The sequence below is a fragment of the Meriones unguiculatus genome, chromosome 11, assembly GCF_030254825.1.
Source record: "Meriones unguiculatus strain TT.TT164.6M chromosome 11, Bangor_MerUng_6.1, whole genome shotgun sequence".
Taxonomy (NCBI): Eukaryota; Metazoa; Chordata; class Mammalia; order Rodentia; family Muridae; genus Meriones; species Meriones unguiculatus.
The window spans coordinates 110,995,247-111,011,892 of record NC_083359.1 but is presented as its reverse complement, the minus strand read 5'-3'; the positions used below and the strand labels follow the sequence as shown (position 1 = coordinate 111,011,892).

The following is a 16,646-nucleotide window of genomic DNA, read 5'->3' as shown; positions in this document are numbered from 1 at the left end:
GTCTCCAGAACCTTCTTACCATGTGACTGAGGTGGGGGCTTCCGGGTCGCTCACCCAAGCACCTGCTTCCATGACTGTGACTGAGACTTCGCCAACGTGTGAAGGGATAGAGGACTGACTATTCATTAGGCCGTGCTCCGTCCTTCCCAGCTGTGAGCATTGTCTCATTGGTCATCTGTAAGACGCCTCCCTCTTCTGCCCCTGCCCCTGCCCCATCACTGGCCACTGAAGAAACCAAATGGGAGGATGAAATTCTGGTTCCAGTTTTATTGTCCTGATTCGAGCTGTTTGCCTGGACTTACGGGTTTGCACCATTTACTTTGGTGTCCACCATGACATGCGTTTAAGGTGTTTGCATAGAAGGGCTTCAGTTTAGTTAGCACTTAGTTGCTTGGGGTTGCTTGGGTCATTGGGCTTGCAGAATCTGGGGTCTAACTTTCTGCTGCCTCCTCTGCTACCTGGAATGTAGCTGCCATGAGAGTGCTGGACCAGTACGGCTCGGCACCAGGAGTGTTGGCCAGGTGTGGTCAGGGCAGCTTTGGGGTGAGGCTGTCTGTGGAGTCGGGGGCTGGGGTGTCCACGTAGCTTTCAACTCTTCAGTTCAGGGGACTGTCCCAGCTTTGGTCAGCATGAGAGGGCCAGAAGATGAGAGGCTCCCCACAGCCTCACCCGCCCTCCCTCATGAGGGGGGTGAGCATGGAGTCATGTGCGGATTCAGTGTTTTATGTGTCCAGATAAAAATCCAGGTCCTGTGTGAGAAGGGAGACTGAGTGTATGGAGGAGAAACGGGAAAAGGCGGAGGAGGAGGGGAGGAGGTTGCTCCAGCTGTCAAAGGCATTGGTACCCGTGGGAAACAGGGCCACCCTTTCTTACTACATCCCAGACAAATGCTTGTTGCTGGGACCTTAAAAATCATGGCTCCCGTTTTTCATGGGGAGAGACAGGTGTGGCACACAAGAAAAGGGAATTCTCCATGTGTGCTCTGATACATACAGGGGAAGACTTAGGCAGGTAAGGAGTGTGTACACGCATGTGTGTCTGAGAGTGAGGATGCGTGCTTGCGTGTGCACATGTGTTTTAGGGTACAGTCACTGGGTACGGGGATTTGGGTTGGCATTATGTCAGTGTCGTCTTGAGATCGAAGGGTCCTTGGGAGTGCCGGCTAAGTCAGTTGACACCACGGGGCCAGTGCGCATGACCTTTGCAGTGACCTTTGCAGTGACCTGTGACATTTTGTCTGTTTCCTAGAAACCGTGTGCTGCCCCGGGACCCCCTGACTCCCGCGATGCTGCCCCGCTGGGAACTGGCACTCTACCTCCTTGTCTCTCTGGGCTTCCACTTCTGCTCCTTCTACGAAGTTTACCGAGTCTCCAGGGGTAAGACTCAAGATTTTCCGGCGATCCATCGGGGAGGGCGGCGGGTCTGAGACAGAAGATGCAGGGACATTCCTATGTGACTCGTGCCTGGCTGCTTCCCACAGATGTGCAGGTTGAATCCATGCTGGGTGCCCAGGATTGTGTCTCTTGGTCTTCTACACGAGCTTGTGGCTGGTCTTCTCCAGCTGCTGCTTTTCTTGTTGGTGCTGGGCAAGGAACCTCTGAATGTATAACAGCCACTGAGCAGTGTCCCCGCCCCTGACTGAGCAGTGTCCCATAGTTTAACTTTAAAATCTTGCCTGTGTGAGGAACTGAACCCAGGATCCTGTAGCAGATGGTAGACGCATTCTAACCTAAGCTTCTTCTCCTGCTTTTTAGTTTGAGATAGGACCGTGCTAAGTTCCCACAGTGGTGGTGAAATCTCTTGATAGCCCAGGTTGGCTCTGGTCTCACAGCAGTCTTCCTGCCCTGACCTCCTTAGTAATGGGATTGTAGGCAGAGCCGCCGCCCAGGCTGAGCTGGTCTTTTAGGAAGAAGAGGCGCTGGGCTGGGAAGACATTCCTCGGGTAAACAGCCTTTGCCTGGTGTGGCTGCTCACGTGGGTTTGGATCCCAGAACCTTCAGAGAGAGATAGGAGGAGAGAACGGACTCCTGAAAGTTGTTTCCTGACCTCGGTATGCATGCCGTGATGCACATGTGCGTGCAATATACACAAATAACAAGAATAATAAACACAATTTTTAGAAAGGGGATTAGGAGCTAGCCAAGTAGCAAAGGAGAACCGTGGGCAGAGGTTGGGCTGCAGATGGCGGCTTCTCTGCCACTGGGATGAGAGAGACAGCGTGGTCAGAGAGCCACAGACCCTCAGCAGAGCCTCATGGGCGATGGCCACAGGAGACCTGACCTGGGGCTGAAGAACAGGTGTAGATGTGTGACAGCTGCTAAAAGTCCACAAAGAGATTTGGGCTATGTCTTTTTTCTTTTACTTTTTTTCTTTTTTACTTTTTACATTTTATTTTATGTGTATGAGTGTTTCACCCCCATGAGGTGCCAGAAAAGTGTTGGGCCCCTTGGAACTGGAGTTACAGGTAGCTGTGAGCTGCCATGTGGGTGCTGAGAACCAAAGCCAGGTCCTCTGGAAGAGCAGCTAGTACTCTTAACCCCTGAACCGTCTCTTCAGCTCTGCGCCTTTTCTTGAAAGCAGAGGGGACACGTGGGGAAAGTTGATGTGGTCACTTAGAATGGCAAACACAGGGGGTTGGGTTATAGCTCGGTGGTATGCTTAGCATTTGTCAGGGCCTGGGTTCCATCCTAGGACCATAATCCAATACAATAGCCAATAGGTTCTGGTCAGCATACCATCCCTGCAGCCCACCAGGGCTGATTTTGTCCATTCTCCATAGTGGCCATTCAAGGGAGTGGAAAGCTGCTCTTTGGAGTCTGGCCACGTAGCTTCACTGGAGCCTTGAGCTTTCAGAGAGTGTAGATGGAGCTCTGGCTTCACTCGGGGTCCTTGTTCCTTGTCCCCTGGACTCTAGCTCTGCACAGTGAGGTGGAGTATTACTCAGAAGACAGGCTTGGCAGCCCAAGCACTGTGCCCACGATAGCCGGGTCCCTGGCTTACGTGGCCTCTAGTCAGCATGAGAGGGCCCCATTCTTCTCGCCAGGACTCTGAGGTCTCAGAAGTGGCCCCACCTCCTGTGACATCACTGCAGCTCTGCTCTTTGCTTTTTGCCCAGTAGGAAAGATGGAAGAGAGAGGGGAGTTACCTTTGCCTTTCTGGGGCATGACCTGAAAGTTGCTTCTACCACGTTTGTTCACATTCGTTTGCTGGTGCTAGTCCTGGGCCACACAGGCTGAGAGGGGAGCACGGGGAGCCTGTCTTGGTGGGGATCCGTTTACCCAGCACGTGGAGGCTTCCCGTGGGAGCATAGGAAAGCAAGGGTGGAATTTGTCAGCGAGCTAGCGTCTTCCCTAGATGCCGCCTTACCAGAGAGTCAGTCTTTTCCACAGATGGCTGTCTGGCTCGCCCTTTGCTGCCTGATAAGCTGTCTTGGAGTTTGGTGATTTAAAAGTAACTGCCATTTTTGGTGACTCATTTGTGTGAAAATTTTGCCTGGTGGAAAGGTTTTAGTTTTGTTGTAGTTTTTGGGTTCATGGCAAAGCTGGGCTGCATGTGGAGACTCTAGGTGTGTTGGGAGCCGCGTGATAGTCTCGCGGGCAGAAACGCACGCGGCCACAGGAATCCTTCCGCAACGAAATCTTTATTACAGTCACGCGATGGAAAAAGGAGAGGAGAGGGGCCGCCCGGCCACCTCGTGGGTGCGGGCGGCGTCCCGCGGGCCGCGGCCCCAGGCGGGGAAATGGGGAAGGAGGAGAGGGAAGAGGAGAGGGGAGGAGAGCGGGAGCCCCCAATGTGGCGCTGTTTATATAAGCCCAGGTCGCACCTGAGTGACGTGTCAATACCCTGATTGGCCGCTCACTCTTACCTGGCGTGCTTACGCAATCCTTAGCGTGCTTACGCAATCCGCGCATGTGCACTAGAGGTTTACAGTTTTGAGGGCGAGATGTCAGCGCCACCTAGTGGCGTCTGAGTCTCGGCTCTCCACATAGGTGGGCCTCTTTCTGGCCATGTCCAGCACCGGGGATGCGTTGTCCAGGCGAGGGTCTTTAGCACAGCACTGTTGGCCAGTGTCCTCAGCTTACATCAGCTCTTGTTTGCATCATGCTCTAACGAGGCAGCTGCTTGTCCCCTTCCGGTTTCCCACGAGGCCCCTGGTCTTTTTATTGTCACATGGTTTGCTTTTTCTAGGATGCCCTGTAGCTGGAGCTTCATAGTATAGGATCTTTTTAGCATGGTGTCTTTCCCCTGGGGAGAAGCATCGAGGGACTTAACTACTTCCACAGCTCAAGAGCTCATTTCTTTCCCTCCCTCCTTTTCTCCTGCCCTTTTGCAGACAGCTCTCACGTAGCGTTAGCCCGTCTTTGATCTTTCTTTGTGGCTGAGGGTGGTTGAACTTCTTATCCTCCTGCCCACCTCACCGTGAGTGTTGGGATTAGAGGTGTGGGCCACCATACGCAGGTTATGCCGTGATGGGTGCTTGTGCTCGTCGGGTTACAGCCCACTTCTGAGCACTGAGCAGTGTCCCGCTGCCTGGGCACACTGAGCCGTCCCCTGACCACTGAGCAGTGTCCCGCTGCCTGGGCACACTGAACCGTCCCCTGATGACCGAGCAGTGTCCCGCTGCCTGGGCACACTGAGCCGTCCCCTGACCACCGAGCAGTGTCCCGCTGCCTGGGCACACTGAACCGTCCCCTGGGCACCGAAGGCCGCTGCTCACGAAGCATCTATGAACAGCTGTGTGCATGCTCTTACACCGCAGGCTCTTCTACTTGTGTGCTAAGCGACACCACTGTGGAGTCTGTGCCCGTCTGTTCAGCCTTACCTCATGATTCAGGACAGCGCTTACCTAGAACACAGGAACAGACACTCCTTACATGGCTTCAGTTTGCTTTGTTTTTGGGCAAAGTCTCACTGTGTGGCACAAACTGGCCTCAAGTTCATGGTAATCCTCCTGCCTCATCTCTATGCTACACCACGCCTGGCCTACCATGCATCTCAAGGCTTGCTTAATGAGCCTTGAATTAATGCCATTTCCCGAAACGGGCCATCTGTGTTTGTGGCTGTCGGTTTAGCGGAAGCCTTCCTGATGAGCGTGGTCGTTAGTGACAACTGCCGTGACAAAGGCACACACCTGTGTAAGCACCTTCCTCTTCTGTGCCCCGCTGTTCACACTTAGGTTTCCTGTTTGTCGTTTTGGTGGTATGTAGTGTTACAGGGATCTGTTCGTTTTATGCAGCGCTTCGGCGTGTCATCCTGTGCGGGTAATTTTAGGTCTGTGTCTCCTGGAACTGAAGGTCGTCTCCACTGCTCTTCTGCCTCGTTCTTGGCCCCTCCCCCTTACTGTGTATTTTGTTTGTCTCCTCCCTTCCTCTCTTGTTCCGTTTTCCCACTGTCTTTTCTTTCTTGATCAGCTGGGCCGGCTCTCCAGTGAACCTTCTCAGCTTTGGCTTGGTTATATCGCTCTGTTGCTCTTCAGGCTCCCCAGCACATCGATTTCCCAGCACAGTATTTCTGTTCTCATTGTTTCTCGGGCTTGCTTCATTCTTTTTTGCACCGGTTTCACGGGTTGGGGGTTTAGCTTACTAGTTTCCTCAGCAGTGTGTCTGCATCGTTGTGTTGTGTCTGACTGATTTTCTCAGGACAGTTTCCAGAGTGGGAATTAAAAACCAAACTACACAGATGTTTTTGCAGGTTTCAAAAAAGTTCTTGGCTGGTGTGGTGCCTCAGTGGTCAGGAGGTTTTTCCCCTTTGTCAGAGGGCCCAGGTTTGCTCCCAGCACCCACATCTAGTTCTTGCAATTGTTTGTGATTCCAGTTTCAGGGATCCAAAGACTTCTTGTGGCCTCCACAGGCAGCTGCGTGCTCATAGGGCACATGCATTCATGTAGACACACATATACACACGCACACACACACACATGCACACACACGCACACTGTAAAACTCTAAAAGACAATTGTTTATCTCTTTGTTTGTCTGAAGCAGGGTCCTGTGCAGCCCGAATGGCCCCGAAGTTTCTGTGTATGAGCGTGAGCTCCTGACCCTCCTGTTTTTCACCTCTCAGGTGCTGGGAGGACAGGCATGTGCCCATGCCTTTTTTGTCTTTCTTTGGGGATGGAGCCCAGGGCTTCACGTGGACTGTGCAAGCAGTATAGCAAGTGAGGTACACCTCTATCCAATTTTTGTGATTCGAGATGGGGTTCTTCTCTATAGCCCAGACTGGCCCTGAGCTCCTGACCATCCTCCTGCCTCAGCTCCCCAAGTTCTGGGCTTACAGGTATGTGCCACCTTGTCTGGCCTTTTGTTCTTTTGTGAGGTAGGATCTCATTAGATAGTCTGATGGCCTGAAACTTGCTATGCAGACCAGGCTGGCCTAAAACTCGGAGGCCTGCCTGCCTCTGCTTGCTATGATCAAAGACGCATTTCCTGACCAAGGATGGCTGCCAAAGGTCATTCCTACCACAGGGTCCCATGATGCCCCTGCCCTCCTTACACTCGGCCCCCTGAACACTGCTCACCGCCCCCTGCTGGACAGTCTGGGTAGTGTTTGACCTGCTGTAAGGAGCTTGTCAGACTTGAACCATGAACCATGCTGCGCTCTTCCGAGGCTTCTGCTTCGTAACAACCTAAGCCTCTGGGAGAAGCCCCCTCCTTGCTCCTTTTCAGGTCTTCCTGGTCTCTCTTTGCAGGGACATATTGGAGATTGGCCCACCCCTTTCGGGATCGCACTGAGCCTGGGAGAAGCTTTGTACGTAGCCGCCATCTTTAGTGTGTGGCTTCCATCCGGGGCTTGGGTTTGTTCCCTGTGTTCACGCTTTTGTTTCCCTTAATTAAGGTTCTTGGACTTCTGAGAACCTTACGAATAACATTTTTGGATCATTTTCCTTTTAGGATGGGTTGATCCCAGTTATATTTTCTTCTTGATTATTTCTGGTACATAGCAAAGATATTTACGTTGGTTTATCTATTTTATATTCTAACAATGTGCTGCAGTATTTTCGTTCCACTGACTTCTTTGCCTTTGCAGCCCTCCCCCCACCCCCGTCCTGTTAGTGTCTCTGCAGCTAGCGGTGATGTTCTACTCCTCTGTCTTTCCTCCACCAGGGCTTCAGGAGCAGTGAGCTGCTGCTCTCCTGTGGTCACTGCGGCCTCGGATGAAATCTTTGCACAGCTTTTGCCATCACTGAGAGGTTGTGCAGTCTTAATTATCCTAGAAGTCATTTTAAAGAATCTTTCTAGTTCCTCTTTCAAAGATGGTAGTCTTGGGGCTGGAGATTTGTCACTGTGGTCAAGACTGCTTTCTGCCCTAGCAGAGGACTTGGGTTCAGTTCCCAGTGCCACATGGCAGCTCACGGCCATTTCTAACTCCAGTTCCATGGGATCTGGTGTCCTGTTCTGGCCTCTGTAGGTACTGCACATACTCAGTGTGCTTACATACATGCAGACAAAACACTCGTACACCTAAACCATAATAAATGAGTGTTTAAAGGGAAGGCTGACAGTCTGAGGTGGCTCAGTGGAGGGTCTGAGTTCGGGACCTATTTTTAAAGCTGAGGGTGGTGGTGTGTGTTTGTCCTCTCTGAGGGATGACGGGAAGATGGGTTATGTACGTGGGTGGAAGTAGGCAGGTCCCCGGGGCTGGCTGACCGGCAGTTGCTGTCACCTGGGACAGGTTCCAGCCCAGGGAGAGGCCTTGCCTGTCTCTCTCTTTCTCTCTCCCTTCCTTTCTTGGTTTTTAGACAGGGTTTCTCTGTGTAAAATAGCTCTAGCCACCTCGGACTTGCTCTGTAGAACAGGCTTTCCGGGAACTCAGATCCGCCTGCCAAGCACTGGGATTAAAGGCGAGCGCCTCCTCACCCGGCTTGGTTGTGTTTCTTTTCTTTTTTTGTGGGGATGGGTGTTTCAACATATAAGGTGGACAGTGTTCCCAAGGGGCCTCAGCCAAGGTTGTCCTTTGACATCTGCGCTCACATGAACACACTTGTACACACACACTCTACACGTGAACATGCACACACACATGCTTAAACGCAGGAAAGAAAAAGCTGCCAGTAGTAAGTGTTGACTTGTATTCACTTGCAGCACTCATCAGATGGTAATTTCCTTTTTTTTTTTAACCTGCTAGTGTTATTTTAAGGGAATAAAGTTTTCAGGAGCAGCCCACAGCTGGTCACCCACCCTGGCTACGGTGTTTTAGAAAAACGAAACAAAACAAATGGACTAGCCAGTTTCTGAGTGACCGCAGTTTTAACCCTGGAGATTTTGACACGGCTGGGCCTGTCAGGTACAGTGGGTACGTTCCTTCTTGCACACAGCGTAACTGGTACCTGAAATCTCTATGGCTTGGTTTCTCTCTCTTGTAAGCTTTCCAAGGCCCAGGTCCCCTCCAAAGAAGGTTCATTGAAAATTCCCAAATCTTTCTGGGTTACTGGAATATTTGCATTTTTTCTTTTTCCAGGCCACTGAGCTTTTCAAATGTGTCACCTACAGTCAGATGTCATTTTTCCTAGAATGTTAGATACTTTCCTCATTTCCTGTCTTAAGAAAATGTTCAGATTTTTACATTTAGCAGGTCTATTTTCTTTCTCAAGGAACCAAGTTTGGACTTGGCTAAACTTAGAGCTTTTCTGTGGCAATCATTTTCTGATGAACATCACCGGGTTAGATCCTGCTGCCCTCATAGTTCCCAACCGTGCCTTTCTGCAGAAGCCTCCTGCTACTGACATTTGCACGAGTGGAATTCTGCTTTCTGTTGAGAAGGGTTTTCGCTTCACCTGTTTTCCTTTCTGTACTCACCTGCAGACTGTTGCTGATAAAGGCCGTTTTCCTGGTCCAGGCTTTCTGATTGACTCGCCACCTCCACTTTCTTTGTGTTTGTGTCTCAGCTGTTTCCAGAGCTGGAGGCGGCTGTAGTCAGCCATGCTTTCTCCCTGCTTTGACTGCTGGCTCGGCCATCACGGTCTGTGAGAGCGTGACACAGAGCCTTGTGAGCAGACCTTTTATTTTACATGGTTCATACGATGCACCAACCTCTCGGGGCCAAGGGCTTGGTGAGGAGGCAGCACTTTGCGTTAGGATTTGAGGTTTTGTTTGCAGTCAGGCTGGTGGCTCTAGAGAGCTTATTCCACCAGGGAAGGGGCCCGTCCTTGCCCTGGGGGCTTGCTGAAGGTTGGCGGGGCTACCAAGGGGCCTTTCTTTGGTAGGGCCAGCATAGGACTTGCCTTGCCTGTGGTTGGGAGGGCTGACAGCCTGTCTCCAGTGTTCTCGCAGTCGAGGCTCCCAGCTGCTAAAAGGCGACTTCATGTGCTTGACCATGCCCGGTCACTCACGAACAAGCCACTGCCTTGCTCCAGCCAGTCCCTCAGCCCAGCCCTGTTCAGCCTTGCACTGGTGTGTCTTTTGGTATTGGTTCTAGAGCTTTTGGACCATTACACCAAGCACAGCAACACAGTGGTTGAGAAAATGGCAAGCAGTGTGGAGTCTTCATCCTTCGCTGTCCACCTTACAATTCTGAGACAGGGTCTCACTGAGTGGACCAAGCTGGCTGGTCTGTAGCCCCAGAGACTCTCTGCGGCTGTGTCTACAGGTGTGCACTGCTGTACATGCCTGGGGAGCAGAACTCAGGTCTTCGTGTGTGTGCAGCGGGCTCTTTACTGACAGTGCCGTTGCAGTCCTGTCTGCTGGATACTTTAATAAATCTTGCAAAAAGGCCTTAGGTATGGTACATAGAGGGGCACCCTCTAGTGTCGGGGCCTTGGCTTCCTCGTCCTGTCTCTGTCCTGCCTCGGTGCCGACCTCTCCCTCCCCCTTCCCCAGGCTCCCTTGATTGGCCTAAGAAGCTCCTTGTTGGGAGGTCTGCCTGCAGTTTGCTCTTCTGCACCCTATTCACAGAGCTCACTGGGTTCTCTGTGAGCCGCTTTTTCATTCTGAGAGAGAACTGGGGGAGGGACACAGCGAAGCCCTGGCCTCCAGCGTCATGGAAAACCCATTTCTTATCACCTAAGTCTCTGCCACGACACAATCTGCTTATGAGTGTTCGAGTGGTGCTTGCTTGCCATTGTTCTGTTGCTAGAAGCCCATCCTTTCCGTTCCCTTCCATGGTTTTGTTGATTGACACAGTCTATCCTCTGGCTTCTTGGGGAAATAGGCTCAGTGGGAGCTGATTGGAGTTTTTGAAATGCATAGAAACAGCAGGGCATGACACTGGTGTGTGTGTGTGTGTGTGTGTGTCTAATGGCATCTAAGGACCCTATCCCAGAACTGCCGCCAGTATTTGTAGGGTGACAGTGGAAAATGAGTGCTTTTAAGCAAGCACCTTACACAACAGCTCGTGGCGGTGACTACAATGCAAATCTTGCCTTTAGTAAGTAGATGGGAATTTGATGCAGCCTTTGTGAAGGGAGAGAATAAAGAGCAGACTGATAATCGGGGCTCATGGTGGAGATTGCTCTGTTTCTAGCGTTCTCAGGCTGTGTTTTGGGAAGTGGAATTGGGCCTTGACAGAGAGTTGTCTTGGCTGCAGGTCCCCAGTGGCCTGGGAGCTCCCAGGTTCTGTCCTCAGTGATGTGTGTGTGGGGGGGGTTCTGGCTTGGTCCCCAGCGATGTTGGGGTGTGGGGGACTCCTAGGCTCCAGTTTCAGTGGCACAGGAGGAGTCCCAGGCATAACAGCCCTTGTCCTTTTGTACTAGCCACTTGATGGGCTACATTTGAGTCACAGGAACAGGCTGTGGAAGAGTGAGGTGTGCGCTCCCTCCCCTGCAGGCAGGGGTCCCCTCAGGGTCCCCAGGACTGCTGCAGGCCAGCGTCCTGCATCAGGTCTGCTCTTTACCGATCTGCAGCTGTGGGCTTTTAGCTAATCTTTGTCTGTCCGGGTGTGGCTCACGCTTGCGATCCCAGCTCAGGGAGGCAGAAGTGGGGTGAGTGTGAGGCTCAGTGACATCAGTCTTCACTGTGGAGGACACTCAGCCTTGCGAGAACTGCCCTCTCCTTTTTTGCTGTGGCTGTTTGGAGACGGTCTCAGCGTGGTTACATACATGTTTGTGTTATGTGACACAGTAGTTGTCCTGTTCCCTGTAAGCATGCTTACTATTCAGAAATGATTCTTTTTATAACCTCATCAGCTCCTGTCATGTAATTCAGTAATGCCACACCAGTTTTGATCTAGGTTAAATATGCCATACCTGTGCAGCCCTTCAAGTGCTGGGATTTCACATGAGCCATTCCCCCGGACAGTCTAAAACCAGCTAACAGCTCAGAGTTGCTCAATAAGGAACAGATGCCGAGAACCTGCCGGTGGCTGGCTGTCCAGGAGGACAGGGCTCTGAGGACACCTGGCCCGCAGGGAACCCGTTCTCCATTCTGTGGACAGCCCATCTCTACAGAGCTGTGCCTCCCACAGCCTTCCTCGCTCCCCGTGCTGAGCACTTTTCTCTCTCTCCCTTCGCAGCCTTTATCCAAGCGGAGAGGGTTGGGGCAGTTGCGCCTGGGTCTGCAGGACAGGTTCTCTTGTCTTTGGGGCTTCTGCTATTACACCCAGTTCAGTTAGGGTGTGATAATGGGGTTTTGTGTTTTTTCCCTCTCAGAGCATGAAGACGAACTGGACGAAGAATTTGAGCTGGAGACGGATACTCTGTTTGGAGGACTGAAGAAGGTATAAGTGGGTAGCGACCAGCCTGTGGGGTACTCGGTGGTAGTCTGGAGCCTTCTGCTGAGAAGGGGGACTGTATTGTGTGTGTCATGGTCTCTCTTCCAGCCCCTCTCCTTCCACTGGAGAGACGCTCAGTTGCCCCCTTCTCCCACCTGAACTTACTCTCTGATCTGTGGCTGTGAAGAGACACCACGACCAAGGCAACTTTTTTTTTTTTGTTGTTGAGAAACATTTATTTTTTTGTTTTGTTTTTGTTTTTTTTTTATTTTTTTTTATCAGTTACATTTTATTAACTCTGTATCCCAGCCATGTCCCGATCCCTCATTCCCTCCCAGTCCCTCCCTCCCTCCCTCATCTCCACCGTGCCCCTTTCCAAGTCCACTGATAGGGGGGACCTCCTCCCCGTTCATCTGATCCTGTTTTATCAGGTATCTTCAGGACTGGCTGCAAAGCCCTCCTCTGTGGCCTAACAGGACTGCTCCTCCCTTGGGGGGTGGGGAGACCAAAGAGCCAGTCATTGAGTTCCTGTTAGAAATAGTCCCTGTTCCCCTCACTTTGGGAAACCAATTGGTTACTGAGCTACCACAGGCTACATCTGAGTGGAGGTTCTAGGTTATATCCATACATGGTCCTTGGTTGAGTGTCAGTCTCAGAAAAGACCCTGTGCCCAGATATATTTGGTCCTTGTGGAGCTCCTATCCTTTCCCCATCAGACTAACTCCCCTTCTTTCTTATGATTCCCTGTACTCTGCCAAAGGTTTGGTCATGAGTCTTTGCTTTGAAAACACTGCTAGTTAGAGTCTTTCAGATGCGCTCAGCAGACTCCTGTCATACGTTCAATGCACATCCCATCTGTCTTTCTAAACCAGGATTGATCATCTTGCCCCATGTCCGCTCAATTGATTATCTTTTTTAGGTGTATAGATTTCATTATGTTTATCATATCTTATAGGTCTATATAAGTGAGTATATACCGTGTTTGTCTTTCTCCTTCTGGGATATTTCACTCAGAATGATCTTTTCTAGATCCCACCATTTGCCTGCATATTTCATGATTTCCTCCTTTTTGATTGCTGAGTAGTATTCCATTGTGTAAAAATACCACAATTTCTGTACCCATTCCTCCGTTGATGGACATCTGGGTTGTTTCCAGGTTCTGGCTATTACAAATAAAGCTGCTATAAACATGGTTGAGCAAGTATCCCTTTTGTGTACTTGAACGAACTTTGGGTATATACCTAGTAGTGGTATAGCTGGGTCTGGAGGAAGCACTATTCCTATTTGTCTTAGAAAGCACCAAATAGCTTTCCAGAGTGGTTGTACCAGTTTACATTCCCACCAGCAGTGGAGGAGGGTTCCCCTTTCTCCACAACCTCTCCAGCATGTGTTATCGCTTGAGTTTTTCATCTTGGCCATTCTGATGGGTGTAAGGTGATATCTCAGGGTCATTTTGATTTGCATTTCCCTGATGGCTAATGAGGATGAGCATTTCTTTAAGTGTTTTTCTGCCATTCGATATTCCTCTGTTGAGAATTCTCTGTTTAGCTCTATTCCCCATTTTTTAATTGGATTACTTGGTTTGCTGCTTTTCAGCTTCATTAGTTCTTTGTATATACTGGATATTAGTCCTCTGTCAGATAAAGGGTTAGTGAAGATTCTTTCCCAATCTATAGGCAGTCGTTTTGTTTTGATGACGGTGTCCTTTGCTTTACAGAAGCTTTTCAGTTTCATGAGGTCCCATTTATTGATTGTTGCTCTTAGAGCCTGTGCTGTTGGTGTTCTGTTCAGGAAGTTGTCTCCTGTGCCAATGAGTTCTAGGCTGTTCCCCACTTTTTTTCCAACTGATTTAGAGTGTCTGGTTTTATGTTGAGGTCCTTGATCCACTTTGACTTTAGTTTTGTGCAAGGTGATAAATATGGATCTATTTTCATTTTTCTGCATGTAGACATCCAGTTGGTCCAGCACCATTTGTTGAAGATGCTGTCTTTTTTCCATTGAATGGTTTTGGCTTCTTTGTCAAATATCGAGTATTCATAGGTGTGTGGGTTTATTTCTGGGTCTTCTATGCGGTTCCATTGATCCTCCTTTCTGTTTCTATGCCAATACCATGCAGTTTTTATTACTGTTGCCAAGGCAACTTTCTAAACACTTAATAGGGGCTGGCATACAGTCAGTCCATTGTCATCATGGCAGAGAACAGGGTCGCGCACAGGGTGCTGGGAGGTTCTCCATCCTGACCCATAGGCAGGGAGACAGACAGACTGTAGGGGGAAATGGCACACTTCCTCCAACAAGGTCATGCCTCAACCTCTTAAACCCTTTCAAAGAGGTTACTCAGGTGACCAGGAGGAACAACCTCTCCCTGCCTTGTCTCTCCTTGGGCCAGTCTTTGTTTGAAACAACACACACCAGCCTTGGCTCAGAAAAGCAAGGCCTCAAAAAATTAGTAAAGACTCAGACTAGTTCCTCTCCACGGAAATCTTTAGTAAAAGGCGAAAGATTTATGCGATCTGAAGAGAAACCAGAGTATAAGGCTTTGTGGTGTGGCTCTGGCCGTCAGAACTGCAGCTCCCAGTTCATTGGTGGTGACTTTTCCTCCCAGGAGCCACCAGCCACCTTGTCTATAAGGAAATCTGCTAAGGTCTCTTAGCTCTAAATGTTAAGTGAAATCTATAGACATATTTCAAACATATATGTTTCAAGGATTATAGTATATGAAAGGAATTGTGGGTATGCAAATGAGTAGTGTGGCTTTGAGGTTCTACAAATACCTGGTTCACGGCAGATCACGTGGCTACCACTAGGGGGCAGAGCGGAGGTCTGGGTTACTGGTTCAGTCTTGGGGACTGGCTTGTGCTCTTGTTTATGGGGACTTTGAGTTCCGTCTATCTTCGATAAAGCCCATTTACTTTGACATAACTACACGCCTACAGGAAATGATAACAAAAGCCGGCTTACTGGGGAGTTTACATCACCTTCGTGAACTCTAACAGGAACGGACAGCAGTCAGTCAGGTCTACAGGCCTTAGGGGCCTTACATTGTGACTGCTGTGGAGAAGACTGTGACTACCTAGCCCAGGCTGGCCCCAAACACAGAAACTCACTGCCTAGCCCAGGCTGGCCTCAAACACAGAAACTCACTGCCTTGCCCAGGCTGGCCCCAGATACACGGATTCACTGGCTAGCCCACATTCTCAGACTGTAAGTGGCCGAGTGAGAGACTGTGGCACCCAGAGGCCTGCAGGTGTCTATTTTTCCCTGTCATGGACACACGCCGTCTCTTTGGTGGTCTGGAGAGCTGGCATTATGGACTGTGTAAGCAGCAGCACGTTTGGGAGAGCCCTGAGTCTGTAATTTGGTCTGTAGTCGTTCTATTGCAGTTTTGGCTTTTGTTTTCTTTGAGACGGGATGTCATGTAGCCCAGGCTTGCCTCACATTCGCCATGTGGCTGAGGGTGTCAGAAATCATAAAGTCCCCATAAACAAAGAGCCCAAGCCAGTCCCTGAGGCTGAACCAGTAACCCAGACCTCTGCTCTGCCCCCTCATGGCCGCCATGTGGCCTGCTATGAACCAGGAAACCTCAAGGCCTTTTCCTGTACCCGCTGGGTGCTGAGGTCATGGTGGCACCCCACAGCTCTCCTGACTACATAGGGCTGTGACTCCCAACTTTCACAATGGCCTCATCCGTGACTTACAACCCTTCTCTCTAAATGTCTTAGCGAAAACACTGCCGGTGCTTTTCCAGTTGAGAAATGTGTGTGTCTGTGTCTAGATGCATGTATGCATGAGTGTATGTATGTTCGTGTTCCTAAATTCATGCTGTAATTTAGTGTTTCTTAGACACGTGCTTCCACTATGCTTTGGATACGGCCAGAGGATTTTGAAGCTTGATTCTCAGTGTGTCAGTGTTGAAGGGTGGTTAAGAGTGAGGCTCTGGGCCTGGAGGGAAGGCTCAGCCGTTCCGAGCACCAGCTGCTCCTGCACGGGACCTGGATCGATTCCCAGAACCCACGTCCTTGCTGCAGGTCCAGGGCATCCAGCACTCCCCCGGCCTTGGGTGGACAGACACATGTGAAAGCTGGACACCCACACGTTCTTAAATGGCTGCGGCTGGCTTTCCTTTCCTCAGCTGACCGAGCTCAGGGCGTCCTGCCTAGACCTGTAGCCTTTTCTTGATTGGTCGTTGTGTAGGTGGCCCTGCTCCTGGGGGTGGGGGCTGGGCTGGGTGAGAGTCTGGAAGCAGCCCAGCCAGGGGCCTTGCTCCCTGCCTCGATTCAAGCTCCTGCCGAGCTGTCTTGATGACAGATGAGGTAGACCTGCCCCTTCCCCTGGTCACGGTGGTCATCACAGCAGAAAATCCAGGACAGGGAGTGTCCTCAGAAGGGAGCAGCTTGGTCCGGGGTCTGTCGCCCACATGTGGCTTTGCCCCGTGACCTCCCTAGTCACACGTGCTCCTGCAGCCTCACCCCGAGGTTCTCAGGATTTTTGGTACCGGGACCTTGACCCTCCAAGCTAGGAGCTGAATAGTCTCCTTTCTATAGAGCACACAGCCTTGGAGAGTCCAGCCAGGAACGGGCTGAGCCCAGGTCTACCCGGAGAGCTCACCTCCTCCGTGCAGACTTCCTGTGGGCTCCCCCTTTGTGGTCTTTGTAAGTGGGGGTGGGTTCGCTGCATCTGCTGGCTTCTGGCTTCGAACCCTGTGCTGTGAACGCACGAATGAAAGGAAGCTGCACACCTCAGGAGATGGTTTCTATTGCTGTGAAGAGACGCCATGACATCTTGTGAAGGAAAACATTTAGCTGGTGCTGGCTTGCAGTTTCAGAGGTTTGGTCCATTATTGTTTTGTGGAAAGAATGGCTCTGTGCAGGCAGACATGGTGCAGGAGGAGCTGAGAGTTACAGATCGTCAGGCAGCAGGAAGTGAACTGGCTTGAGCCTCTGAGACTCCAAAGCCCACCCCTACAGTGACACACTTCCTCCAAGGCCACAGCGTCTAATAGT

At 50.8% G+C, this 16,646-nt stretch overlaps 1 protein-coding gene and 1 non-coding gene across 5 annotated transcripts in view; one reads left to right on the top strand and one right to left on the bottom strand.

The window, feature by feature from the left end:
- Nucleotides 1-16,646, top strand: part of Hhat (hedgehog acyltransferase) — a 204,030-nt gene that overhangs the window by 10,896 nt on the left and 176,488 nt on the right. For all 4 annotated transcript variants that reach the window (XM_060364950.1, XM_060364948.1, XM_060364947.1 and 1 more), the window contains exons 2-3: nt 1,249-1,376; nt 11,582-11,649. In XM_060364950.1, the coding sequence (XP_060220933.1) occupies nt 1,249-1,376; nt 11,582-11,649 (196 nt within the window). The remainder of the gene's footprint in view (nt 1-1,248; nt 1,377-11,581; nt 11,650-16,646) is intronic.
- Nucleotides 14,062-14,176, bottom strand: LOC132646637 (U5 spliceosomal RNA). The gene has a single exon (XR_009584886.1). It is a non-coding gene; the product is annotated as a U5 spliceosomal RNA (small nuclear RNA).